Raw genomic sequence first — 27,991 nt, 5'->3', positions numbered from 1 at the left:
TTGAACGTGATTTAGGTTTTAGTTTTTAGCTCGGACGACACTTTTAGACTTTGTATCTAAAGTAAATGATCTAAACGTGGTCGATGGGTGAACAGCTGGAAACATCTGAGTCGTTCATGATGTGAGATGTTTGGTGGCTAATGCTAACGGCTACAGGGAAAATACATTGAACGTCACAAAAATGTTTTGCTAAAGAAAAGGTGAAAATGAAAGACGTGGCTGATGGAAAGTTGTTTTTTATTGAAGTGGTTACAGTAATTACAGAAGTCACAGAATGAACAACGTTTCATCCACTCAGATCCAAATCACCCAGAATATACAAAGTACTTTTACATCATCTGGAGGCAATCTGAGCACTGACAGATCACCACCTCGTGATGTCATCAGGTGAAGGAACTACGAGGGTTAAGGAGAGAAACACAGAGCTGTAGGTTCTACTCTGTCACAGTGATGTTCCTCGGTAAGATCTTCAGAGGAACATCTTCATCTGTGTGTAAATATGTTCTCAGTCCCTCAGAGATGAACCCTGTGACTGTGTGGAGGTCTGTGTTTGTGTCGGGGTCAGTGAAGGTCAGTGTTTTTGTGCCAAAGTCCAGCTTCACTCGGACTCTCTGCAGCTTCTTCTTCACTGAGAGAGGTTTATCGTCTGAGGGAGAAAAGGCCCAGTATTCACCACAAAAGAAACATATGGACCAGTCTCTCTCCTCAGTGACGTCTCTTCTCTGAACAAACTCTCTCACACCCAAATCCCAGGCCTTACTCTCCCCGACCTCCACGTCCCAGCTGTGAGTCCCTGAGACAAACCTCTCAGATCCAAGTACATCATAATCTCTCCTTCTCCCTGGATTCTGTTGGACCTTCTGAGCTTCTCCTCGTCTCACTGAGCTCAGATCTTCAGACAGGATTATACGAGGACCTGCAGTGTTTGGATCCAGAATCACAGGGTAGAACTGCACCAGGCTCTTCATGTTCCTCCAGATGTTGAAGCCCAGGTTGCCCAGATGTTTGGCCTGGTCTATCAGAGCTCCTGGTCCCATGTCCTCCACCAGGGGGCGCTGCTGCAGCCTCTTTGCTGCAGTCTTGTACTGGAGCAGGAAGGAGGCGTCTGCTGCTCTCAGCAGCTCCTCTGTCTCTGAGACGCTCTGGGACACGGCCTCCATGTCTCTGCTCACGGCCGCCATCATGTCCTTCATCCTCTGAGTCTTCTGCTCCTCTTCCTCCCTCAGAGCCTTCATCCTGGACTCTTCCTCCTCCCTCAGGAACTGGTGCAGCTTCTCAAACTGAGCTCTGATCTGTGTCTGAGCGCGTCGGGCCTGGGCCGTGATATGAGCCTCTGAAGACTCCAACTGTGCTCTGCTCCGAGCCAGGACCTGAGGAGAAACATCAGAGAGAGTTAGAAAGAACCAGGACCTGAGGAGAAACATCAGAGAGAGTTAGAAAGAACCAGGACCTGAGGAGAAACATCAGAGAGAGTTAGAAAGAACCAGGACCTGAGGAGAAACATCAGAGAGAGTTAGAAAGAACCAGGACCTGAGGAGAAACATCAGAGAGAGTTAGAAAGAACCAGGACCTGAGGAGAAACATCAGAGAGAGTTAGAAAGAACCAGGACCTGAGGAGAAACATCAGAGAGAGTTAGAAAGAACCAGGACCTGAGGAGAAACATCAGAGAGAGTTAGAAAGAACCAGGACCTGAGGAGAAACATCAGAGAGAGTTAGAAAGAACCAGGACCTGAGGAGAAACATCAGAGAGAGTTAGAGTTAGTTACCCTCAGGTTCTCCTGTACAGGTGTGAGGTCTCTTACCTTCAGGTTCTCCTGTACAGGTGTGAGGTCTCTTACCTTCAGGTTCTCCTGTACAGGTGTGAGGTCTCTAACCTTCAGGTTCTCCTGTACAGGTGTGAGGTCTCTTACCCTCAGGTTCTCCTGTACAGGTGTGAGGTCTCTTACCTTCAGGTTCTCCTGTACAGGTGTGAGGTCTCTTACCTTCAGGTTCTCCTGTACAGGTGTGAGGTCTCTTACCTTCAGGTTCTCCTGTACAGGTGTGAGGTCTCTTACCCTCAGGTTCTCCTGTACAGGTGTGAGGTCTCTAACCTTCAGGTTCTCCTGTACAGGTGTGAGGTCTCTTACCCTCAGGTTCTCCTGTACAGGTGTGAGGTCTCTTACCTTCAGGTTCTCCTGTACAGGTGTGAGGTCTCTTACCTTCAGGTTCTCCTGTACAGGTGTGAGGTCTCTCCTCAGCTGCTCTCTCAGCTCCTGAGCCGCCTCCTCGATGGGTCTGAAGCTGTGGTCTTTGTGAGTCCTGGAGTCTCTGCAGACCAGGCAGACCAGGTCCTGATGGTCCTCACAGAAGAGCCGCAGCTTCTCAGAGTGAAGACTGCACTCAGGCTGTGCTGGAGATGGAGATGTTTGTCTTCTCTCCTCTGTGAACGTCTCCACCAGGTTCTTCAGAGCCAGACTCAGTGGAGGATTCTTCCTTGAGGACCTTCTCTTACAGACTGGACAGGTCTTCAGGGGTTTGTCCTTCCACCAGTTCTCCAAACAGACCTTACAGAAGCTGTGGCTGCAGCTCAGAACCACAGGATCTCTGAAGAGCTCACAGCAGATGGGACAGCTCAGGTCCTGCTCCAGTCTGGACGCCATGATGATCCACCTGAAGCCACAGACAGAGGAGCACATTTATGGAACCGAAAATCTAAGAGACTCAAACCACAAAAACAAACAAACACAGAGTTTAGACTCAGAGGGAAATAAATCCTAAATCTGATGGTTTTGTTTTGAATTTTCCTAAATCTGTGAATAAATAATGAATTAAAAATGTCTAAAGTTGTAGAGCCTGAGAGAGCGGGACGTGAACAGAGAAGAGTCAATCCTAAAGTGACGTGAACAGAGATGGTTCTTCTCCTGTCGCTTTGTTTGGACGTTTAGATCTTTGGCTCAGTTTGTTTTTCCTCTTTGGGGGCGGGGCCTGTCGCTTGGTTTTTCCTCTTTGGGGGCGGGGCCTGTCGCTTGGTTTTTCCTCTTTGGGGGCGGGGCCTGTTGCTTGTTTTTTCCTCTTTGGGGGAGGGGCCTGTCGCTGTGAGCCGCCAACACAAACACAAGGAATAATACATTTTTATTCTCAAACAAGATCTGAAATCCTGCCTGAAAAAAAAAAAAAAACATTTAAATCTGGGTCCAGATTTTTAGATTTTATTCCTGAAAATATCAAAAAATGTTCATAAAACGTCTTCATGATTGAATAATTGTTTTTCACATGATTTATCTCTTAAAATGTTCAGCTCCAGCAACTTATCCGTATTCAGGAAAATTCCCCCTTCTGTAGTTTCCCAGTTTTTGAATTCTGCCCATTCATTTGTATGGGGAATTCTGTCCATTCATTTGTATGGGGAATTCTACCCATTCATTTGTATGGGGAATTCTGTCCATTCATTTGTATGGGGAATTCTGCCCATTCATTTGCATGGGGAATTCTGCCCATTCATTTGTGTGGGGAATTCTACCCATTCATTTGTATGGGGAATTCTGCCCATTCATTTGTATGGGGAATTCTACCCATTCATTTGCATGGGGAATTCTGCCCATTCATTTGTATGGGGTTTTCTGCCTATTCATTTGTATGGGGAATTCTGCCTATTCATTTGCATGGGGAATTCTGCCCATTCATTTGTATGGGGAATTCTGCCCATTCATTTGTATGGGGAATTCTGCCCATTCATTTGTATGGGGAATTCTGCCCATTCATTTGTATGGGGAATTCTGCCCATTCATTTGTATGGGGAATTCTGTCCATTCATTTGTATGGGGAATTCTGCCTATTCATTTGCATGGGGAATTCTGCCCATTCATTTGTATGGGGAATTCTGCCCATTCATTTGTATGGGGAATTCTACCCATTCATTTGTATGGGGAATTCTGCCCATTCATTTGTATGGGGAATTCTGCCCATTCATTTGCGTGGGGAATTCTGCCCATTCATTTGTATGAGGAATTCTACCCATTCATTTGTATGGGGAATTCTGCCCATTCATTTGTATGGGGAATTCTGCCCATTCATTTGTATGGGGAATTCTGCCCATTCATTTGTATGGGGAATTCTGCCCATTCATTTGCGTGGGGAATTCTGCCCATTCATTTGTATGGGGAATTCTACCCATTCATTTGTATGGGGAATTCTGCCCATTCATTTGTATGGGGAATTCTGTCCATTCATTTGTATGGGGAATTCTACCCATTCATTTGTATGGGGAATTCTGCCCATTCATTTGTATGGGGAATTCTGCCCATTCATTTGTATGGGGAATTCTGCCCATTCATTTTAGGACTTCTGATACAGTTAAGTCTATCAGCGATTTGAACAGTTTCTGCGACAAAATAGGGATTTTCACAATTAAAGTTAAGTTATCCTTTATTAATCTCTGTAGAGCAGAATAATGCAACTAAATCGGGGTTTTCACAATAAAAGCACTATTATGCAACTATATGGGATTTTCACGATAAAAGCACTACTTAGCAATACTATTCCTAAGCCATTGCAAAAGTTTCTATTTTTAAATGAAAACTTCAAATGACAGAAAACTTGTAATACTTATTGTTTCTGTTTTATATCAGAAATGCTCAGCAACACGTTCAGATTTATCTGTATTTATTATAATTATAATTATTATTTTTTTAATTATTATTATTAGGCCCGAGCAAGGGACTAATTAATATCGATAAAGGGGGACGAAAACGCAAGAATTCACGTAGCAAACGTGAACGATACACAAGTAACAGGGGTCAAAACGTAGTGCTCCACAAGCTCTAATTTTGGGTGGGGTTCGGGAGAGAGAATAATAAAAGTTGGCTCTGTGGCGCCCCCTCAAACAGGAAGTTTACATTGACCCAATGGAGGAGCGGTCGCAAGAAAAATCATCGTACAAAAGTGATATTGGCCAGGGACATAGACCACGTCAGGACATGTAATAATGATATTATGACCCCGCCCTAAATGCTACAGGAAGTCGGCCATCTTGGCTCGAACCTCAAACCTTCAAAATCGTACCTCTTGAACTTCTGGCCCCTGATCCCCGAGTTTTCAATGGAAAGCCTCCAATTTTGGCCAACATGTCCCCAACCCCTGTGGCTTTCAAAATCATCAAGTACATTTATTATTGGGCGTGGTCATGACAAGGCCGCAACTGAGAGGCCATTTTCAGCAAATTTCAAAGCCTCATATCTTTCACAGACTTTGTCGGATTGGAACGGACCCAATCCGGCGCTCGTGCACATTCCCCACCTGGACCTAATGGTGGGAACACGCAGCCGCTATCGCCAAAAATGACTTTAACTTGGCTTGTAAGGGGCTTGTAAGTGGCTTGTAAGTGGCTTGTAATTGGCTTGTAAGTGGCTTGTGAGTGGCTTGTTAGTGGCTTGTGAGTGGCTTGTAAGTGGCTTGTGAGTGGCTTGTGAGTGGCTTGTGAGTGGCTTGTAATTGGCTTGTAAGTGGCTTGTGAGTGGCTTGTTAGTGGCTTGTGAGTGGCTTGTAAGTGGCTTGTAAGTGGCTTGTGAGTGGCTTGTGAGTGGCTTGTAAGTGGCTTGTGAGTGGCTTGTAAGTGGCTTGTAAGTGGCTTGTAAGTGGCTTGTAAGTGGCTTGTAAGTGGCTTGTAAGTGGCTTGTAAGTGGCTTGTAAGTGGCTTGTAAGGGGCTTGTAAGTGGCTTGTAAGTGGCTTGTGAGTGGCTTGTGAGTGGCTTGTAAGTGGCTTGTGAGTGGCTTGTAAGTGGCTTGTAAGTGGCTTGTAAGTGGCTTGTAAGTGGCTTGTAAGTGGCTTGTAAGTGGCTTGTAAGTGGCTTGTAAGTGGCTTGTGAGTGGCTTGTAAGTGGCTTGTAAGTGGCTTGTAAGTGGCTTGTAAGTGGCTTGTAAGTGGCTTGTAAGTGGATTGTAAGTGGCTTGTAAGTGGTTTGTAAGTGGCTTGTAAGTGGATTGTAAGTGGATTGTAAGTGGCTTGTAAGTGGCTTGTGAGTGGCTTGTAAGTGGATTGTAAGTGGCTTGTAAGTGGTTTGTAAGTGGCTTGTAAGTGGCTTGTGAGTGGCTTGTAAGTGGTTTGTAAGTGGCTTGTAAGTGGTTTGTAAGTGGCTTGTAAGTGGTTTGTAAGTGGCTTGTAAGTGGTTTGTAAGTGGCTTGTAAGTGGCTTGTAAGTGGCTTGTAAGGGGCTTGTGAGTGGCTTGTAAGGGGCTTGTAAGTGGATTGTAAGTGGCTTGTAAGTGGCTTGTAAGGGGCTTGTGAGTGGCTTGTGAGTGGCTTGTGAGTGGCTTGTGAGTGGCTTGTGAGTGGCTTGTGAGTGGCTTGTGAGTGGCTTGTGAGTGGCTTGTGAGTGGCTTGTAAGTGGCTTGTAAGTGGCTTGTAAGGGGCTTGTAAGTGGATTGTAAGTGGCTTGTAAGTGACTTGTAAGTGGCTTGTAAGTGGCTTGTAAGTGACTTGTAAGTGGCTTGTAAGTGGCTTGTAAGTGGCTTGTAAGTGGCTTGTAAGGGGCTTGTGAGTGGCTTGTGAGTGGCTTGTGAGTGGCTTGTGAGTGGCTTGTGAGTGGCTTGTAAGTGGCTTGTAAGTGGCTTGTAAGGGGCTTGTAAGTGGATTGTAAGTGGCTTGTAAGTGACTTGTAAGTGGCTTGTAAGTGGCTTGTAAGTGGCTTGTAAGTGGCTTGTAAGGGGCTTGTGAGTGGCTTGTGAGTGGCTTGTGAGTGGCTTGTGAGTGGCTTGTAAGTGGCTTGTAAGTGGCTTGTGAGTGGCTTGTGAGTGGCTTGTGAGTGGCTTGTGAGTGGCTTGTAAGTGGCTTGTAAGTGGCTTGTAAGGGGCTTGTGAGTGGCTTGTGAGTGGCTTGTGAGTGGCTTGTGAGTGGCTTGTAAGTGGCTTGTGAGTGGCTTGTAAGTGGCTTGTGAGTGGCTTGTAAGTGGCTTGTAAGTGGCTTGTGAGTGGCTTGTGAGTGGCTTGTGAGTGGCTTGTGAGTGGCTTGTAAGTGGCTTGTAAGTGGCTTGTGAGTGGCTTGTAAGTGGCTTGTAAGTGGCTTGTGAGTGGCTTGTGAGTGGCTTGTGAGTGGCTTGTAAGTGGCTTGTTAGTGGCTTGTAAGTGGCTTGTAAGTGGCTTGTAAGTGGCTTGTAAGTGGCTTGTAAGTGGCTTGTAAGTGGCTTGTAAGTGGCTTGTAAGTGGCTTGTAAGTGGCTTGTAAGTGGCTTGTAAGTGGCTTGTAAGTGGCTTGTAAGTGGCTTGTAAGTGGCTTGTAAGTGGCTTGTAAGTGGCTTGTAAGTGGCTTGTAAGTGGCTTGTAAGTGGCTTGTAAGTGGCTTGTGAGTGGCTTGTAAGTGGCTTGTAAGTGGCTTGTAAGGGGCTTGTAAGTGGCTTGTAAGTGGCTTGTAAGTGGCTTGTAAGTGGCTTGTAAGTGGCCCGCCCATCCTCCGTGAAAACAGCCAGAGTTCTTTGCCTGGCAGCATGTTGGACTCAGAGTTTCTCCTGAAATTCGTAAATTTTCCAAATTTCCCCCTTTATTCACAAAAGCCACAGTTTTAGACTCGTACGGATTTATACTAAGTTGTTGTTGTTGTTGTTGTTGTAGTAGTTGTTGTTGTTGTTGTTGTTGTTGTTGTTGTTGTTGTTGTTCAGGACATGACTGAGTAAAAGTCCACTGTGAGTGAAAGGTAAAGTTACAGCTTCATGTCGATCTTTAATCAATGAAGTTTGTGTCTCGTCCTTTATTTCAGAAATATTTATCTTAAATACGTTTTTACTGTATTTTCTTTGTAATATTAAGATTTTCACTTTATACAAGTTTGTTTGTTTTCACGACTGGAACACAAGTCAGACTTTAACACAAACAGTTACTCACAGGATTTATTTCACTTTACTTTTTACTGATTTCATTTATTTATTCATTTGAGCAGAAAAAGTATGTCAACATTTTACAGAAAGAAAAAATACAAAACAAGACTTTGTGCTCAAAAGGAGTAGGAAGAAGTTCAAGAACTTATAGTAAACCTGCCCCTTATCTCTCATTCAAGTAATCTTCACATAAACTTTCCGCTCATGCAGGAAACCGATGCACGAGTCTGTTTATGATCGTACAAAATGTCAAAGAATTTCATCATTTACAGTTACCAAAAAATAAAAATAAAGGATTCATCATTTACAGTCGTAAATAAATAAATACACCATATGGTACATTAGAGTTATACTAAGGCACATCTCTCTTTCGTTCTGATCACACAAAAATATGTATAATATCGCTCAGCCCTGCTGTACCAACTATACCCAATGTACAAGCTCCGTATAACCATGTAGAAACAGAAACTATCTGTCCAAAGTCACTCACTTAAGACTGACAGGGAAAGGGAGAGAAAAAAGACCTGTATACATCCTTGAAGTATACATACGTATACGTATACATATATACATACGTATATGTAATCCATGAACATATTGGAAACGTGTGTTTTGTGCTGACCTCACTTTGAGTTCACACAAAGTAATTTCCAAACGCACTAAAACTTACTGTTGTCAAAGCAAAATAATGCTTTAGGGTCTTAACTTTCTTTATATTTTCATATTCATATCCAGGCAAATACACACAAAAACACAAGTGTGTGCCTGTCTCAGAATGTAATAGTAATTATGATACTTCACTAGCATATTTTTGAAAGATAATGTCTTTACATGTTCTTTCAAAGTAACTTCACTCTGACGTGAGCTGCTCTGCCTCACATGCCCTTCCCTGTTCCAGCTTCATTCAAACACACTCTGGACTCACCTCAGTCCAGTCGCCGCCTCTTCAGTCTTCTCTACAGAGGCTTCAGAGGCTTCAGAGGCTTCAGAGTCTTCAGAGGCTTCAGAGGCTTCAGAGTCTTCAGAGTCTTCAGAGTCTTCAGAGTCTTCAGAGTCTTCAGAGGCTTCAGAGGCTTCAGAGGCTTCAGAGTCTTCAGAGTCTTCAGAGTCTTCAGAGGCTTCAGAGGCTTCAGAGTCTTCAGAGTCTACAGAGTCTTCAGAGTCTTCAGAGTCTTCAGAGTCTACAGAGGCTTCAGAGGCTTCAGAGTCTACAGAGGCTTCAGAGTCTTCAGAGTCTACAGAGTCTACAGAGTCTTCAGAGTCTTCAGAGTCTTCAGAGGCTTCAGAGGCTTCAGAGTCTTCAGAGTCTTCAGAGTCTTCAGAGTCTTCAGAGTCTTCAGAGTCTTCAGAGTCTTCAGAGTGCTCAGAGTGTTGGGGAGAGAGCAGAGTCCTGTTTCCTGTTTCCTGTTCTGGAGGGGGCGTGTCCAGTGACTCAGCTGTGGTTCTTAACCTCTTAACTCCGCCTGAACAGAGAGGATCTTTTTCCTCACGTCATCACATTGTTTTTCCATCATTTTTATGTTGGGTATTCAACTCATTTTTTGTCACATTTTTGTCATTTTTTCGTCCATTTTTTGTCACATTTTTGTCTTGTCTTTGGTCATTTTTTCTAATTTTTTTGTAATTTTTTAATCAATTTTTTGTCATTTTTTGGTCAAATTTTTATCGTTTTTTCATCTATTTTTTGTCCATTTTTTGTCAGTTTCTTGAGACATTTTTGCCACTTTTTCATCAATTTTTTGTCACTTTTTCATCAATTTTTCATCACTTTTTCATCAATGTTTTCTCACTTCTTTATCACATTTCCATCATTGTTTTCAACTCAGTTTTGTTGCTATTTCCACAGCTTTTTCCCAGAAGCTTTTGGATTGGGGTAAAGCCAGACTGGAGAAAACGTGCTCGGTTCAGGCGGGAGTTAAGGGGTGAAAGAGACAGACCCGGTGCTGTGAGAGGATGAACCTAATGTAACACGATGACTCCGATCACACACAGGTTTCTCATCTTTTCTCTCTGAGACTCAGAAGTTCTGCCACGGCCGGAGGTTTCGCAGACACAGAGGGAGGAAAAACAACACATTTGTGCCTAAACTGGTCACTAAATGTGTGCCAGGTTATTCTCGGTTTACTGGGCGGGTTCCCACACCTGATGTACACACAGGGCTCCACTCAATCAAATGTCCTTTTGTTTTCATTTCATCCCTTTTAAAAGAAGGTGAAAAACCTCAGTGGAAGGACAATGAGTAAAAATGTAAACATGTACAAATACACAGGGAAGTATTATTTAAATGCAAAACCCAGGCACGCTCTTTGGTACAGGGAGTGATCAGATTACATGCACATTCATCTACAGCACTTTAACCCATGTCGCTTTTACGGTACGTTTTATAAATGTTTTTAAAGCAGCGGTGCCTAAACGTTTTATCTCCAAGGCCAAAATGAAAAAGTGCCTTCGGCCAAACACGGCCATGACACGCATGAAACACATATAACTGCAAACATAGCCTATACATTTGCATCTGATTCTATCTATGCAAATCACATACTATATTTAAACAAATGTAAACTATGGCAAAGGCTTAGTTTTAGTCGAACAAAATCAACTATTGTAGCGATATATATAGAGCAGAATGTAAAACAACAACACCTGTATCTGCAGTGACTTTACCTTTAAGAAAATGCAACATTAGATCATTTTGAAAGTGTCAGTTCAGCGTAAATTCTTTGATTTGTCCGTTTTTAACATGAACCTTTATTGTTCTCAACGACCTTTGCAATAAAAGTTGGAAAACTGGGAAAGTTGATGCTACGACGCTCTGTGAGAAACACCGAGACACAACAGTGTTTCCTTAACTTTGTGAAAGCAGTGAAACAGCGCCCCCAATTAAATGCTGGTGGCCAAAAACTGTACTGCATCCATATTTACCATTAGGAATCAATGGAAGAGAGTTAGTACCACACACAGCGCAAAAGTAAGCCACCCTCTGGCGGGCCAACACAATTGTTTCGGCCCTAGGGGGGGCTGAGAGACAAGATTGCCCCCCCAAAACGCTATTTCTTTGCTTATTTCCTATTTATTTAACCCCTTAACTCCCACCTGAACCGAGCACATTTTCTCCAGTTTGGCTTTACCCCAATCCAAAAGCTTCTGGAAACAAGGTGTGAAAATAGAGACAAGCCTGAGACGAAAACAATGATGGAAATGTGACAAAAAGGTGACGAAAAATGACAAAAAAATTGATAAAAATCGGATTAAAAAAATGACAAAAAATGTATAAAAATCGGACAAAAAATGGACGAAAAAATGACAAAAAACTTAGAAAATGAGTTGAATACCCAACAAAAAAATGATGGAAAAAAAATCTGATGACAGGAGGAAAAAGATCCTCTCGGTTCAGGCGGGAGTTAAGAGGTTAATATTGCCTGTAATGCATAAACGATCCACCAGGGGTTGCTGCAGCGCCCTCAGCACCCCTGCTTTAAAGGGACTATACGGAGTTTAAAAATGGTACGTACTTTCCTCCCCTACATGTTCCTCCACGTCCTCACGTGTAGAATGAGCTCAGACCTGTTCACCACAACTGCCTCTACAATCAGTTACACACACGGCCTGAGGGGGCAGTAGTGAGGGACAAAATTTACCCCCAAAATACTTTTCCTGTGCATAAATCCTATTGATTAACCTCTTGACTCCCGCCTGAACCGAGAGCGTTTTCTCCAGTTCAGCTTTACCCAAATCCTGTAGGCCAGTGTGACGCCTCATTTGAAAGACCTACAAAACTAAATGGATCTTTTTCCTCACGTCAGATTTTTTTCCATCACTTTTTTTGTCGGGCAGTCGTCTCATTTTTGTCAGATTTTTGTGACTTTTTGTCAGATTTTGGTCAAATTCGTATCACTTTTTCGTCCATTTTTTCCTCAATTTTTCGTTAAATTTTTCGCACTTTTTTTGTCAAATGTTGGTCCATTTTTGTCACTTTTTCATCAAATTATTCACATTTTTTGTCAAATTTTTATCACTTTTCGTCCATTTTTTCCTTAATTTTTCGTCCATTTTTTGTCAATATTTGTAATTTTTTTGAATTTTTTTGAATTTTTTTGAAAAATTTTTGTAATTTTTTTGTAATTTTTTTGTAATTTTTTTGTAATTTTTTTGTAATTTTTTTTGTCACTTTTTCGTCCAATTTTTCGCACTTTTTTGTCAAATGTTGGTCCATTTTTGTCATTTTTTGTACATTTTTTGTCACTTTTTCATCAAATTATTCACATTTTTTGTCAAATTTTTATCACTTTTCGTCCATTTTTTCCTCAATTTGTCGTCATTTTTTTTGCACTTTTTTTGTCAAATTTTGGTCAATTTTTTGTAATTTTTTTGGTCACTTTTTCGTGAAATTACTCGCCTTTTTTGTCAAATTCTCATCACTTTTTTTCTCAATTTTTTGTCAAATTTTTCTCACTTTTTTTGTCAAATTTTTGTCATTTTTCGTCAATGTTTTCTCACTTTTGTCACATTTTCATCCTTGTTTTCGTCTCAGTTCTGTCTCTATTTTCACACCTTTTTTCCTGAAGCTTTTGGATTGGGGTAAAGCTGGAGAAAATGTGCTCGGTTCAGGTGGGAGTTAAGGGGTTAATATTGCCTGCAGTTCATAAACTATCCACCGGGGGGGGGGGGGGGAGCTGCAGCGCCCTCAGCACCCTGGGTTCCCACGGCCTTGATAATGAGCGACTGAAAACCAGACGAAAAAGCCACAAAAAAGAAATGGGGGAAAAAAGTGACGAAAAAGCAACAAAAACACGTCAAAGCTGTGATAAAACTCGAGGAAAAAGATCTGTTTGTATCAATTGTACGGCTTTAAAGGAGGCGTGACACTCCAGTCAAAGAGCTTTTAGATTTGGGTAAAGGAACACAAGGAAAATATACCGTGAGGAACATAAGTATTTGCCTGAGATTAACATTGTAGGTGCATTTCAAACCCTGATGTTCCGCTGTGAGGAAAGATCCTGCTTTAGTTTTCCTGCAATGGTTCAGTGTGTCCAGTAGGTGTCAGTGTTTGTTCTTGTTTTGTGTTTTTTTGTCACGTTTTCTTTTCTTCGCGTGGCTTTTTTTGTTGTGTTTTTGTTGCTTCTCTGGTTTGCTCTCTTCTTTTTCTGTCATTTCTATGCTTTGACTCAACGCGGTCGTCACGGCAACAGTTTCCAACAAGGAAGTGAAACTGTAAAGGTTTAAAAAAGGTGGAAATGAAAGACGTTGCTGATGGAAAGTTGTTTTTTATTGAAGTGGTTTCAGTAATTACAGAAGTCACAGAATGAGCAGAACAACAACGTTTCATCCACTCAGATCCAAATCACCCAGAATATACAAAGTACTTTTACATCATCTGGAGGCAATCTGAGCACTGACAGATCACCACCTCGTGATGTCATCAGGTGAAGGGTTAAGGAGAGAAACACAGAGCTGTAGGTTCTACTCTGTCACAGTGATGTTCCTCGGTAAGATCTTCAGAGGAACATCTTCAAAATATGTGTGTAAATATGGTCTCAGTCCCTCAGAGATGAACCCTGTCTCTGTGAGGAGGTCTGTGTTTGTGTCGGGGTCAGTGAAGGTCAGGGTTTTTGTGCCAAAGTCCAGCTTCACTCGGACTCTCTGCAGCTTCTTCTCCACTGAGAGAAGTTTATACTGGACTGAGGGAGAAGAGGCTGAGTATTTACCAAAACAGAAACGTATGGACCACCTTCTCTCCTCAGTGACGTCTCTTCTCTGAACAAACTCACTCACACCCACCTCCCAGCGCTGATTCTCCCTGACCTCCACGTCCCAGCTGTGAGTCCCTGAGACAAACTTCTCAGATCCAAGTACCTCATAATCTCCTCCTCTCTCTGGATTCTGTGGGACCTCTTGTTCTTCTCCTTCTCCTCTCACTGAGCTCAGATCTTCAGACAGGATCATCTCACACCCTGCAGTGTTTGGATCCAGAATCACAGGGTAGAACTGCACCAGGCTCTTCATGTTCCTCCAGATGTTGAAGCCCAGGTTGCCCAGATGTTTGGCCTGGTCTATCAGAGCTCCTGGTCCCATGTCCTCCACCAGGGGGCGCTGCTGCAGCCTCTTTGCTGCAGTCTTGTACTGGAGCAGGAAGGAGGCGTCTGCTGCTCTCAGCAGCTCCTCTGTCTCTGAGACGCTCTGGGACACGGCCTCCATGTCTCTGCTCACGGCCGCCATCATGTCCTTCATCCTCTGAGTCTTCTGCTCCTCTTCCTCCCTCAGAGCCTTCATCCTGGACTCTTCCTCCTCCCTCAGGAACTGGTGCAGCTTCTCAAACTGAGCTCTGATCTGTGTCTGAGCGCGTCGGGCCTGGGCCGTGATATGAGCCTCTGAAGACTCCAACTGTGCTCTGCTCCGAGCCAGGACCTGAGGAGAAACATCAGAGAGAGTTAGAAAGAACCAGGACCTGAGGAGAAACATCAGAGAGAGTTAGAAAGAACCAGGACCTGAGGAGAAACATCAGAGAGAGTTAGAAAGAACCAGGACCTGAGGAGAAACATCAGAGAGAGTTAGAAAGAACCAGGACCTGAGGAGAAACATCAGAGAGAGTTAGAAAGAACCAGGACCTGAGGAGAAACATCAGAGAGAGTTAGAAAGAACCAGGACCTGAGGAGAAACATCAGAGAGAGTTAGAGTTAGTTACCTTCAGGTTCTCCTGTACAGGTGTGAGGTCTCTTACCTTCAGGTTCTCCTGTACAGGTGTGAGGTCTCTTACCTTCAGGTTCTCCTGTACAGGTGTGAGGTCTCTTACCTTCAGGTTCTCCTGTACAGGTGTGAGGTCTCTTACCTTCAGGTTCTCCTGTACAGGTGTGAGGTCTCTTGCCTTCAGGTTCTCCTGTACAGGTGTGAGGTCTCTCACCTTCAGGTTCTCCTGTACAGGTGTGAGGTCTCTTACCTTCAGGTTCTCCTGTACAGGTGTGAGGTCTCTCACCTTCAGGTTCTCCTGTACAGGTGTGAGGTCTCTTACCTTCAGGTTCTCCTGTACAGGTGTGAGGTCTCTAACCTTCAGGTTCTCCTGTACAGGTGTGAGGTCTCTAACCTTCAGGTTCTCCTGTACAGGTGTGAGGTCTCTTACCTTCAGGTTCTCCTGTACAGGTGTGAGGTCTCTTACCTTCAGGTTCTCCTGTACAGGTGTGAGGTCTCTTACCTTCAGGTTCTCCTGTACAGGTGTGAGGTCTCTTACCTTCAGGTTCTCCTGTACAGGTGTGAGGTCTCTTACCTTCAGGTTCTCCTGTACAGGTGTGAGGTCTCTCCTCAGCTGCTCTCTCAGCTCCTGAGCCGCCTCCTCGATGGGTCTGAAGCTGTGGTCTTTGTGAGTCCTGGAGTCTCTGCAGACCAGGCAGACCAGGTCCTGATGGTCCTCACAGAAGAGCCGCAGCTTCTCAGAGTGAAGACTGCACTCAGGCTGTGCTGGAGATGGAGATGTTTGTCTTCTCTCCTCTGTGAACGTCTCCACCAGGTTCTTCAGGGCCAGACTCAGTGGAGGATTCTTCCTCGAGGACCTTCTCTTACAGACTGGACAGGTCTTCAGGGGTTTGTCCTTCCACCAGTTCTCCAAACAGACCTTACAGAAGCTGTGGCTGCAGCTCAGAACCACAGGATCTCTGAAGAGCTCACAGCAGATGGGACAGCTCAGGTCCTGCTCCAGTCTGGACGCCATGATGATCCACCTGAAGCCACAGAGAGAAGATGAGCAGCAGGAAGATCTCAGAAGAACAACAGCAGCAGAGGAGCCATGCAGCCAATCAGGATCCAGAATCACCTTTAACATCAGGAAGAATCAGAACCTGTGAAAATAAAAACTCATCGATCTCACGGAGTCACCTCCAGGCTCCTCCCTCATGACAGGCTCCTCCCCTCATGACAGGCTCCTCCCTCATGACAGGCTCCTCCCTCATGACAGGCTCCTCCCTCATGACAGGCTCCTCCCTCACGACAGGCTCCTCCCTCACAACAGGCTCCTCCCTCACGACAGGCTCCTCCCTCACGACAGGCTCCTCCCCTCACGACAGGCTCCTCCCTCACAACAGGCTCCTCCCTCATGACAGGCTCCTCCCTCACGACAGGCTCCTCCCTCATGACAGGCTCCTCCCTCACAACAGGCTCCTCCCTCATGACAGGCTCCTCCCTCACAACAGGCTCCTCCCTCACGACAGGCTCCTCCCCTCACGACAGGCTCCTCCCTCACAACAGGCTCCTCCCTCATGACAGGCTCCTCCCTCACGACAGGCTCCTCCCTCATGACAGGCTCCTCCCTCATGACAGGCTCCTCCCTCATGACAGGCTTCTCCCCTCATGACAGGCTCCTCCCTCACAACAGGCTCCTCCCTCATGACAGGCTCCTCCCTCACAACAGGCTCCTCCCTCATGACAGGCTCCTCCCTCATGACAGGCTTCTCCCCTCATGACAGGCTCCTCCGTCATGACAGGCTCCTCCCTCATGACAGGCTCCTCCCTCATGACAGGCTCCTCCCTCACAACAGGCTCCTCCCCTCATGACAGGCTCCTCCCCTCATGACAGGCTCCTCCCTCATGACAGGCTCCTCCCTCATGACAGGCTCCTCCCCTCATGACAGGCTCCTCCCTCATGACAGGCTCCTCCCTCATGACAGGCTCCTCCCCTCATGACAGGCTCCTCCCCTCATGACAGGCTCCTCCCCTCATGACAGGCTCCTCCCTCATGACAGGCTCCTCCCTCACAACAGGCTCCTCCCCTCATGACAGGCTCCTCCCCTCATGACAGGCTCCTCCCTCATGACAGGCTCCTCCCTCATGACAGGCTCCTCCCTCATGACAGGCTCCTCCCCTCATGACAGGCTCCTCCCTCATGACAGGCTCCTCCCTCATGACAGGCTCCTCCCCTCATGACAGGCTCCTCCCTCATGACAGGCTCCTCCCTCATGACAGGCTCCTCCCTCATGACAGGCTCCTCCCTCATGACAGGCTCCTCCCTCATGACAGGCTCCTCCATCATGACAGGCTCCTCCCCTCATGACAGGCTCCTCCCTCACAACAGGCTCCTCCCCTCATGACAGGCTCCTCCCTCATGACAGGCTCCTCCCCTCATGACAGGCTCCTCCCCTCATGACAGGCTCCTCCCTCATGACAGGCTCCTCCCTCATGACAGGCTCCTCCCTCATGACAGGCTCCTCCCCTCATGACAGGCTCCTCCCCTCATGACAGGCTCCTCCCTCATGACAGGCTCTTCCCTCACGACAGGCTCCTCCCTCATGACAGGCTCCTCCCCTCATGACAGGCTCCTCCCCTCATGACAGGCTCCTCCCTCATGACAGGCTCCTCCCCTCATGACAGGCTCCTCCCCTCATGACAAGCTCCTCCCTCATGACAGGCTCTTCCCTCACGACAGGCTCCTCCCTCATGACAGGCTCCTCCCCTCATGACAGGCTCCTCCCCTCATGACAGGCTCCTCCCCTCATGACAGGCTCCTCCCCTCACGACAGGCTCCTCCCCTATGACAGGCTCCTCCCTCATGACAGGCTCCTCCCCTCATGACAGGCTCCTCCCTCATGACAGGCTCCTCCCTCATGACAGGCTCCTCCCCTCATGACAGGCTCCTCCCTCATGACAGGCTCCTCCCTCATGACAGGCTCCTCCCCTCACAACAGGCTCCTCCCCTCATGACAGGCTCCTCCCTCACTACAGGCTCCTCCCCTCATGACAGGCTCCTCCCTCATGACAGGCTCCTCCCTCATGACAGGCTCCTCCCTCATGACAGGCTCCTCCCTCATGACAGGCTCCTCCCTCATGACAGGCTCCTCCCCTCACTACAGGCTCTTCCCTCATGACAGGCTCCTCCCTCATGACAGGCTCCTCCCTCATGACAGGCTCCTCCCTCATGACAGGCTCCTCCCTCATGACAGGCTCCTCCCTCATGACAGGCTCCTCCCTCATGACAGGCTCCTCCCTCATGACAGGCTCCTCCCTCATGACAGGCTCCTCCCACATGAGAGGCTCCTCCCTCATGACAGGCTCCTCCCTCATGACAGGCTCCTCCCTCATGACAGGCTCCTCCCCTCATGACAGGCTCCTCCCTCATGACAGGCTCCTCCCTCATGACAGGCTCCTCCCTCATGACAGGCTCCTCCCCTCATGACAGGCTCCTCCCTTACAACAGGCTCCTCCCTCATGACAGGCTCCTCCCTCATGACAGGCTCCTCCCCTCACTACAGGCTCCTCCCTCATGACAGGCTCCTCCCTCATGACAGGCTCCTCCCTCATGACAGGCTCCTCCCTCATTACAGGCTCCTCCCCTCATGACAGGCTCCTCCCTCACGACAGGCTCCTCCCTCATGACAGGCTCCTCCCTCATGACAGGCTCCTCCCTCATGACAGGCTCCTCCCCTCATGACAGGCTCCTCCCCTCACTACAGGCTCCTCCCTCATGACAGGCTCCTCCCCTCATGACAGGCTCCTCCCTCATGACAGGCTCCTCCCCTCATAACAGGCTCCTCCCTCATGACAGGCTCCTCCCTCATGACAGGCTCCTCCCTCATGACAGGCTCCTCCCTCATGACAGGCTCCTCCCCTCACTACAGGCTCTTCCCTCATGACAGGCTCCTCCCTCATGACAGGCTCCTCCCCTCATGACAGGCTCCTCCCCTCACTACAGGCTCCTCCCTAATGACAGGCTCCTCCCTCATGACAGGCTCCTCCCTCATGACAGGCTCCTCCCTCATTACAGGCTCCTCCCCTCATGACAGGCTCCTCCCTCACGACAGGCTCCTCCCTCATGACAGGCTCCTCCCTCATGACAGGCTCCTCCCTCATGACAGGCTCCTCCCCTCATGACAGGCTCCTCCCCTCACTACAGGCTCCTCCCTCATGACAGGCTCCTCCCCTCATGACAGGCTCCTCCCTCATGACAGGCTCCTCCCCTCATGACAGGCTCCTCCCTCATGACAGGCTCCTCCCTCACAACAGGCTCCTCCCCTCATGACAGGCTCCTCCCTCATGACAGGCTCCTCCCTCATGACAGGCTCCTCCCTCATGACAGGCTCCTCCCTCATGACAGGCTCCTCCCTCATGACAGGCTCCTCCCTCATGACAGGCTCCTCCCTCATGACAGGCTCCTCCCTCATGACAGGCTCCTCCCTCACGACAGGCTCCTCCCTCACGACAGGCTCCTCCCTCATGACAGGCTCCTCCCTCATGACAGGCTCCTCCCTCATGACAGGCTCCTCCCTCATGACAGGCTCCTCCCCTCATGACAGGCTCCTCCCTCATGACAGGCTCCTCCCTCATGACAGGCTCCTCCCTCACAACAGGCTCCTCCCACATGACAGGCTCCTCCCTCATGACAGGCTCCTCCCTCATGACAGGCTCCTCCCTCATGACAGGCTCCTCCCTCATGACAGGCTCCTCCCTCATGACAGGCTCCTCCCTCATGACAGGCTCTTCCCTCATGACAGGCTCCTCCCTCACGACAGGCTCCTCCCTCATGACAGGCTCCTCCCTCATGACAGGCTCCTCCCTCACGACAGGCTCCTCCCTCATGACAGGCTCCTCCCTCATGACAGGCTCCTCCCTCATGACAGGCTCCTCCCTCATGACAGGCTCTTCCCTCATGACAGGCTCCTCCCTCATGACAGGCTCCTCCCCTCATGACAGGCTCCTCCCTCATGACAGGCTCTTCCCTCATGACAGGCTCCTCCCTCATGACAGGCTCCTCCCTCATGACAGGCTCCTCCCACATGAGAGGCTCCTCCCCTCATGACAGGCTCTTCCCTCACGACAGGCTCCTCCCTCATGACAGGCTCCTCCCCTCATGACAGGCTCTTCCCTCATGACAGGCTCCTCCCTCATGACAGGCTCCTCCCCTCATGACAGGCTCCTCCCTCATGACAGGCTCCTCCCTCATGACAGGCTCTTCCCTCACGACAGGCTCCTCCCTCATGACAGGCTCCTCCCCTCATGACAGGCTCCTCCCACATGACAGGCTCCTCCCTCATGACAGGCTCCTCCCACATGAGAGGCTCCTCCCTCATGACAGGCTCCTCCCTCATGACAGGCTCCTCCCTCATGACAGGCTCCTCCCCTCATGACAGGCTCCTCCCTCATGACAGGCTCCTCCCTCATGACAGGCTCCTCCCTCATGACAGGCTCCTCCCTCATGACAGGCTCCTCCCCTCATGACAGGCTCCTCCCTCATGACAGGCTCCTCCCCTCATGACAGGCTCCTCCCCTCATGACAGGCTCCTCCCTCATGACAGGCTCCTCCCTCATGACAGGCTCTTCCCTCATGACAGGCTCCTCCCACATGAGAGGCTCCTCCCTCATGACAGGCTCTTCCCTCACAACAGGCTCCTCCCCTCATGACAGGCTCCTCCCTCACTACAGGCTCCTCCCCTCACGACAGGCTCCTCCCTCATGACAGGCTCCTCCCTCATGACAGGCTCCTCCCTCACAACAGGCTCCTCCCTCATGACAGGCTCCTCCCTCATGACAGGCTCCTCCCCTCATGACAGGCTCCTCCCCTCATGACAGGCTCCTCCCTCATGACAGGCTCCTCCCTCATGACAGGCTCCTCCCACATGACAGGCTCCTCCCCTCACTACAGGCTCCTCCCTCATGACAGGCTCCTCCCTCATGACAGGCTCCTCCCACATGAGAGGCTCCTCCCTCATGACAGGCTCCTCCCTCATGACAGGCTCCTCCCTCATGACAGGCACCTCCCTCATGACAGGCTCCTCCCTCATGACAGGCTCTTCCCTCATGACAGGCTCCTCCCTCATGACAGGCTCCTCCCTCACAACAGGCTCCTCCCCTCATGACAGGCTCCTCCCTCACTACAGGCTCCTCCCCTCACGACAGGCTCCTCCCTCATGACAGGCTCCTCCCCTCATGACAGGCTCCTCCCTCACAACAGGCTCCTCCCTCATGACAGGCTCCTCCCTCATGACAGGCTCCTCCCTCATGACAGGCTCCTCCCTCATGACAGGCTCCTCCCCTCATGACAGGCTCCTCCCTCATGACAGGCTCCTCCCCTCATGACAGGCTCCTCCCCTCATGACAGGCTCCTCCCCTCATGACAGGCTCCTCCCTCATGACAGGCTCCTCCCCTCATGACAGGCTCCTCCCCTCACTAACCTGATATCTTACATTCACATCATAAACTGCAGCTCGGTTTCGGGCAGGCGAGAATTACAGGTTCTAGAATGTGATGACGTCACCGAACCCAGTGTGGGCGGAGCCAGTTCTTCCTATTAACACTTTGAAAAGTCGTATCTTAAAAGGAAACGTGTAAATGACCAGATGAACATGAGTCACTGCATCTCTCTGGACAAGACCCAACATTTCCTCTAAACTAAATCATTTAACCTCATGTTACGTCATCGGCTTTAGAGCTGTGACGTCACTCAAACACTAAAAAGCGGCGGCTGCAGTAACTCCCTCCTGCCTTCAGCCCTGGACGTCCCAAACTAGAAACAGAAACAAACCCACTTCTCCCAGAATCAGAAACACCGGCCTGAGCTCAGACTGTTCAGACTCACCTCAGAGCAGACTTTAGTCTTCAGAGTGTTCAGGGTCAGAGTCTGCAGGGTCAGAGTCTTCAGAGTCTTCAGTCTCAGAGTCTTCAGGGTCAGAGTCTTCAGTCTCAGAGTCTTCAGGGTCAGAGGATGCTGTGGCTCTTCTTCTCTGGAATGATCTGCTCTGATGAGTGTTTGCTGTTTTGTGACTCCCACAGAAACCTCTGAGCTCATCACAGACTCTGATCTAAGGTGTGTTTCAGATGAAATGTGCCTCGACCGGATTCCAGGAGAACCCGAGGGCGGAGCCGAACACCCGCCATCGAGTCCAACAGGAAAGTCTCCCGTTTGTGAATGAAAGTGTTTTTAAAGTTTGTGTTTCTCCCACAGACCAGAGCACAGTGTAGGACAAAATATATCTGAAGTAGTTTTAACACTGGTAGTTTCCCCCCTCCCCCCGACAGACTCTCCCACCCCCATCGTGGACCCCTTCACCATCACCTCCTGTGCAGCCTGTGGGGGCGCTGCAGGGAGACATGCTTCTCTGATTGGTCGACCAAACTCCACTTCCTGTTACGTCAAAGCTGGCTCAGACTGAGGGGGGGCGGGGCTTCAGCCTTTATCCACACGACAGGCCCGTCTGTCCTGTTTCTCATTGGCCTTTGTTTGTTTTTAGCGTCATTCCAACTGTTTTACATGTTTTTACTTTATTTGTATCTTGCAGCACGTGTTGTTTTGGGCCCCCATCCCCTATTAGCCCCCCCAGGGCACCACGAGGGACTGGCTGTGGACTGGTTGGTAAAACTCCCATGAACCCCTGAACGCCCGATGAAGGGTGTGGAGCGGGTCCAGTGACCACAATGTAAATAACAAACCTGTGTCTGCAGTGACTTCATTCATTTAACTACAGATCATGTGACATTAGATCATGTGACATTAGATCATGTGACATTAGATCATGTGACATTAGATCATGTGACATTAGATCATGTGACATTAGATCATGGGACATTAGATCATGTGACATTAGATCATGTGACATTAGATCATGTGACATTAGATCATGTGACATTAGATCATGTGACATCAGATCATGTGACATCAGATCATTTTGAAAGTGTCAGTTCAGCAGAAACTCTTTCATAAGTTCATGTTTGTTCCTTTGTTGATCTCACTCTGCGACAGGAGGGAAACAGCGCCCCCAATGTGACGCTGGTGGCCAAAAAGTGTACTGCACCCATATTCACCATTGAGAATGAATGAGTCAGTTTTTTATTTATTTATTTTTTATTATATAGTATTAGTATCAGCATTAACCAGAGGCGGGGCAAAAGCAGGTCACTCTCTGGAGGCCCCGCCCACTTTGTGCACCCCCGCTCCAGAGGAACCGCCCAACACTGGCCTTTTGTTGTGAAAGGTTGTCAGACAGGAAGCGCCCTTTTATTGTGAAGGCAGGATGATGGGAAAACACCCACCTGTCCTCACGCTCAGGTGATTGGATACGAGTCTGTGTGATCAGAAAAATGTGACCCCCCCTTCTCTTTGCTCATGTTTGATGCTTTCAGAACAAACTCATGATTTAAAAGGACGTCTCTGGAGTAAAGGAAACAGAGCAGGAGGTGAAGGACTTTTATTTAGGATAAACTTTAAATGAACGATATCTGAACGAGACGCTGCTGATCTGAGGCTCTCGTTGTTCTGCATGTGGAGGGTCGGATCATGGGCTTCAGGCTTTTGTCTCCGCCCCCGTTGCACCGGCTACTCTCGATCATCCAGGCGAGACACAACGGCATCTCGAACACACCTGCTATTAGGCCGTTTCTGGAAATACTCCCACACTTTTGACGACTTTTGGCTGTTTCCCCCCTCGCTCGCAGCGTCTGCATCACGAGCAGAGCTGGTCATGTGACTGTAGAGGAGGCTGGTCACGTGACTGTAGAGGAGGCTGGTCATGTGACTGTAGAGGAGGCTGGTCATGTGACTGCAGAGGAGGCTGGTCATGTGACTGTGGAGGAGGCTGGTCATGTGACTGTAGAGGAGGCTGGTCATGTGACTGTGGAGGAGGCTGGTCATGTGACTGTGGAGGAGGCTGGTCATGTGACTGTGGAGGAGGCTGGTCATGTGACTGTAGAGGAGGCTGGTCATGTGACTGTGGAGGAGGCTGGTCATGTGACTGTGGAGGAGGCTGGTCATGTGACTGTAGAGGAGGCTGGTCATGTGACTGTAGAGGAGGCTGGTCATGTGACTGTAGAGGAGGCTGGTCATGTGACTGTGGACTCTGAAAATCAGCCATTTCCTCACATATCGACTCTAAAGGCTCCGCCCCTTTAACCTCTGAACCCCCGCCCTCAGCCTACGGGCCAGCGTGACGCCTCATTTGAAAGCTAAGACCCACAAAGTGAAGCCAGAGGTGGAGGTGGGGGCTCAGAGGCTCATGAACAAACCCCCCCGTACAGACGCCTGCTCGGACAGCCTTCTCTCCTGCGACTCCAGGCCCAGTTTCCAAAGGTTTTCAAGGACAAACCGCGGGAGAAACTGTGGGTTCGGAGGCGACTCTGACACTCGGATCGGGACAGAAACAGACTGTGGGTTCGGAGGCGACTCTGACACTGGGATCGGGACAGAAACAGACTGTGGGTTCGGAGGCGACTCTGACACTCGGATCGGGACAGAAACAGACTGTGGGTTTGGAGGCGACTCTGACACTCGGATCGGGACAGAAACAGACTGTGGGTTCGGAGGCGACTCTGACACTCGGATCGGGACAGAAACAGACTGTGGGTTCGGAGGCGACTCTGACACTCGGATCGGGACAGAAACAGACTGTGGGTTCGGAGGCGACTCGGACTCTCGGATCGGGACAGAAACAGACTGTGGGTTCGGAGGCGACTCTGACACTCGGATCGGGACAGAAACAGACTGTGGGTTCGGAGGCGACTCTGACACTCGGATCGGGACAGAAACAGACTGTGGGGAACGAGGCTCGCAGGACTTTTGAGGAGGAACTTTGTACATTTTCTTTGGGTTTTTCTGGCGGGTCGAACACAGATATTTAACGGAGACGGAGATTTTCTAAAGCAGAACAAACATAGTATTTTGTGATTCAACTTTAACTTATTCGTATTAAGACACGTCCGGTTTCAGAGTTTGTACAGAGAGGACTGTCTTATTTTACACTTTTGCTTTGTGTGGACTTTCACAATAAAACACGGGTACGGCGTCCTGCCAGGAGGCGGGGCCAGAGCGGTCGGGACTCTTTTTAAAGCCACCAATCAGGAAGCCCATCCAGAGGTTAAAGGTGAAGCACTTATGGAAACGCTCGCCGCTTCACGGGTCACGCCCCTAAAGCCCCGCCCCTAAAGCTCCGCCCCTAAAGCCCAGCCCCTAAAGCTCCGCCCCTAAAGCCCCGCCCCTAACGCTCAGGTTCAAAGTGTGAAATTGACCAGAGCGTTAAATTAAAAATTAAATAGTGGAGGGTCTGAGCTCTTATAGTGGAGGGTCTGGGCTCTTATAGTGGAGGGTCTGAGCTCTTATAGTGGAGGGTCTGAGCTCTTATAGTGGAGGGTCTGAGCTCTTATAGTGGAGGGTCTGGGCTCTTATAGTGGAGGGTCTGGGCTCTTATAGTGGAGGGTCTGGGCTCTTATAGTGGAGGGTCTGAGCTCTTATAGTGGAGGGTCTGGGCTCTTATAGTGGAGGGTCTGAGCTCTTATTGTGGAGGGTCTGGGCTCTTATAGTGGAGGGTCTGAGCTCTTATAGTGGAGGGTCTGAGCTCTTATAGTGGAGGGTCTGGGCTCTTATAGTGGAGGGTCTGAGCTCTTATAGTGGAGGGTCTGAGCTCTTATAGTGGAGGGTCTGGGCTCTTATAGTGGAGGGTCTGAGCTCTTATAGTGGAGGGTCTGAGCTCTTATTGTGGAGGGTCTGAGCTCTTATAGTGGAGGGTCTGAGCTCTTATTGTGGAGGGTCTGGGCTCTTATAGTGGAGGGTCTGAGCTCTTATAGTGGAGGGTCTGAGCTCTTATAGTGGAGGGTCTGGGCTCTTATAGTGGAGGGTCTGAGCTGTTATAGTGGAGGGTCTGAGCTGTTATAGTGGAGGGTCTGAGCTGTTATAGTGGAGGGTCTGAGCTCTTATAGTGGAGGGTCTGAGCTCTTATAGTGGAGGGTCTGGGCTCTTATAGTGGAGGGTCTGAGCTCTTATTGTGGAGGGTCTGGGCTCTTATAGTGGAGGGTCTGAGCTCTTATAGTGGAGGGTCTGAGCTCTTATAGTGGAGGGTCTGGGCTCTTATAGTGGAGGGTCTGAGCTCTTATAGTGGAGGGTCTGAGCTCTTATAGTGGAGGGTCTGAGCTCTTATAGTGGAGGGTCTGGGCTCTTATAGTGGAGGGTCTGAGCTCTTATAGTGGAGGGTCTGAGCTCTTATAGTGGAGGGTCTGGGCTCTTATAGTGGAGGGTCTGGGCTCTTATAGTGGAGGGTCTGGGCTCTTATAGTGGAGGGTCTGGGCTCTTATAGTGGAGGGTCTGAGCTCTTATAGTGGAGGGTCTGAGCTCTTATAGTGGAGGATCTGAGCTCTTATTGTGGAGGGTCTTGGCTCTTATAGTGGAGGGTCTGAGCTCTTATAGTGGAGGGTCTGAGCTCTTATAGTGGAGGGTCTGAGCTCTTATTGTGGAGGGTCTGGGCTCTTATAGTGGAGGGTCTGAGCTCTTATAGTGGAGGGTCTGAGCTCTTATAGTGGAGGGTCTGAGCTCTTATTGTGGAGGGTCTGAGCTCTTATTGTGGAGGGTCTGAGCTCTTATTGTGGAGGGTCTGAGCTCTTATTGTGGAGGGTCTGGGCTCTTATAGTGGAGGATCTGAGCTCTTATTGTGGAGGGTCTGAGCTCTTATTGTGGAGGGTCTGGGCTCTTATAGTGGAGGATCTGAGCTCTTATTGTGGAGGGTCTGAGCTCTTATAGTGGAGGGTCTTGGCTCTTATAGTGGAGGGTCTGAGCTCTTATAGTGGAGGGTCTGAGCTCTTATAGTGGAGGATCTGAGCTCTTATTGTGGAGGGTCTTGGCTCTTATAGTGGAGGGTCTGAGCTCTTATAGTGGAGGGTCTGGGCTCTTATTGTGGAGGGTCTGGGCTCTTATAGTGGAGGGTCTGAGCTCTTATAGTGGAGGATCTGAGCTCTTATAGTGGAGGGTCTTGGCTCTTATTGTGGAGGGTCTGAGCTCTTATAGTGGAGGATCTGAGCTCTTATAGTGGAGGGTCTGAGCTCTTATAGTGGAGGGTCTGAGCTCTTATAGTGGAGGATCTGAGCTCTTATAGTGGAGGATCTGAGCTCTTATAGTGGAGGATCTGAGCTCTTATAGTGGAGGGTCTTGGCTCTTATAGTGGAGGGTCTGAGCTCTTATAGTGGAGGGTCTGAGCTCTTATAGTGGAGGATCTGAGCTCTTATAGTGGAGGGTCTGAGCTCTTATAGTGGAGGGTCTTGGCTCTTATAGTGGAGGGTCTGAGCTCTTATAGTGGAGGGTCTGAGCTCTTATAGTGGAGGGTCTGGGCTCTTATAGTGGAGGGTCTGAGCTCTTATAGTGGAGGGTCTTGGCTCTTATAGTGGAGGGTCTGAGCTCTTATTGTGGAGGGTCTGGGCTCTTATAGTGGAGGGTCTGAGCTCTTATAGTGGAGGGTCTGAGCTCTTATAGTGGAGGGTCTGAGCTCTTATAGTGGAGGGTCTGGGCTCTTATAGTGGAGGGTCTGAGCTCTTATAGTGGAGGGTCTTGGCTCTTATAGTGGAGGGTCTGAGCTCTTATTGTGGAGGGTCTGGGCTCTTATAGTGGAGGGTCTGAGCTCTTATAGTGGAGGGTCTTGGCTCTTATAGTGGAGGGTCTGAGCTCTTATAGTGGAGGGTCTGAGCTCTTATAGTGGAGGGTCTGAGCTCTTATTGTGGAGGGTCTGAGCTCTTATAGTGGAGGGTCTGAGCTCTTATAGTGGAGGGTCTGGGCTCTTATAGTGGAGGGTCTGGGCTCTTATAGTGGAGGGTCTGAGATCTTATAGTGGAGGGTCTGGGCTCTTATAGTGGAGGGTCTGAGCTCTTATAGTGGAGGGTCTGAGCTGTTATTGTGGAGGGTCTGAGCTCTTATAGTGGAGGGTCTGAGCTCTTATTGTGGAGGGTCTGAGCTCTTATAGTGGAGGGTCTGAGCTCTTATAGTGGAGGGTCTGAGCTCTTATTGTGGAGGGTCTGAGCTCTTATAGTGGAGGGTCTGAGCTCTTATTGTGGAGGGTCTGAGCTCTTATAGTGGAGGGTCTGAGCTCTTATAGTGGAGGGTCTGAGCTCTTATAGTGGAGGGTTTGAGCTCTTATTGTGGAGGATCTGACCTTTATTGTGAAGGCGGCGAGCGTTTCCTGTGTTTCGGAGGCTGCAGTGCTGTACAGATGATGATTATTATGAATATTAAACTTGTTTTTTCTGCGTTTGGTTCCAGTGACGCTGCGTTCACGTCCGTCTGAAAAACAAACTCTGTCGTAAAGAGTTTCTCACTGGCTCCGAACAGAAAGAGAAGCTTCTAAATGTGCTTTTACTAAAGTGTTATGAAGTGTAATAAATGTGATGAGGTTTAACCTGTTCAGGACCGTCCCTGATCCGGGACTGACTCC

The 27,991-nt window shown here is 48.8% G+C and overlaps 2 protein-coding genes across 2 annotated transcripts; both read right to left on the bottom strand.

The window, feature by feature from the left end:
* Positions 1-416: 416 nt before the first annotated feature.
* On the bottom strand, positions 417-2,640 carry LOC306969790 (nuclear factor 7, ovary-like; the record flags this gene model as incomplete). Its single annotated transcript, XM_079583021.1, has 2 exons — positions 417-1,370; positions 2,200-2,640. The coding sequence occupies 2 exons, from the start codon at positions 2,638-2,640 to the stop codon at positions 435-437; spliced, it is 1,377 nt and encodes a 458-aa protein (XP_079439147.1). The 3' UTR covers positions 417-434.
* Positions 2,641-13,303: 10,663 nt separating this feature from the next.
* LOC306969796 (nuclear factor 7, ovary-like) lies at positions 13,304-15,542 on the bottom strand (the record flags this gene model as incomplete). The annotated part of the gene is made up of 2 exons (XM_079583025.1): positions 13,304-14,248; positions 15,102-15,542. The coding sequence occupies 2 exons, from the start codon at positions 15,540-15,542 to the stop codon at positions 13,304-13,306; spliced, it is 1,386 nt and encodes a 461-aa protein (XP_079439151.1).
* Positions 15,543-27,991: the final 12,449 nt, after the last annotated feature.

Source organism: Gobius niger (genome assembly GCF_951799975.1).
Source record: "Gobius niger genome assembly, contig: SUPER_10_unloc_3, whole genome shotgun sequence".
Classification (NCBI taxonomy): Eukaryota; Metazoa; Chordata; class Actinopteri; order Gobiiformes; family Gobiidae; genus Gobius; species Gobius niger.
Note: the sequence above shows the minus strand (reverse complement) of the source record. Positions and strands in the feature narration are given on the sequence as shown.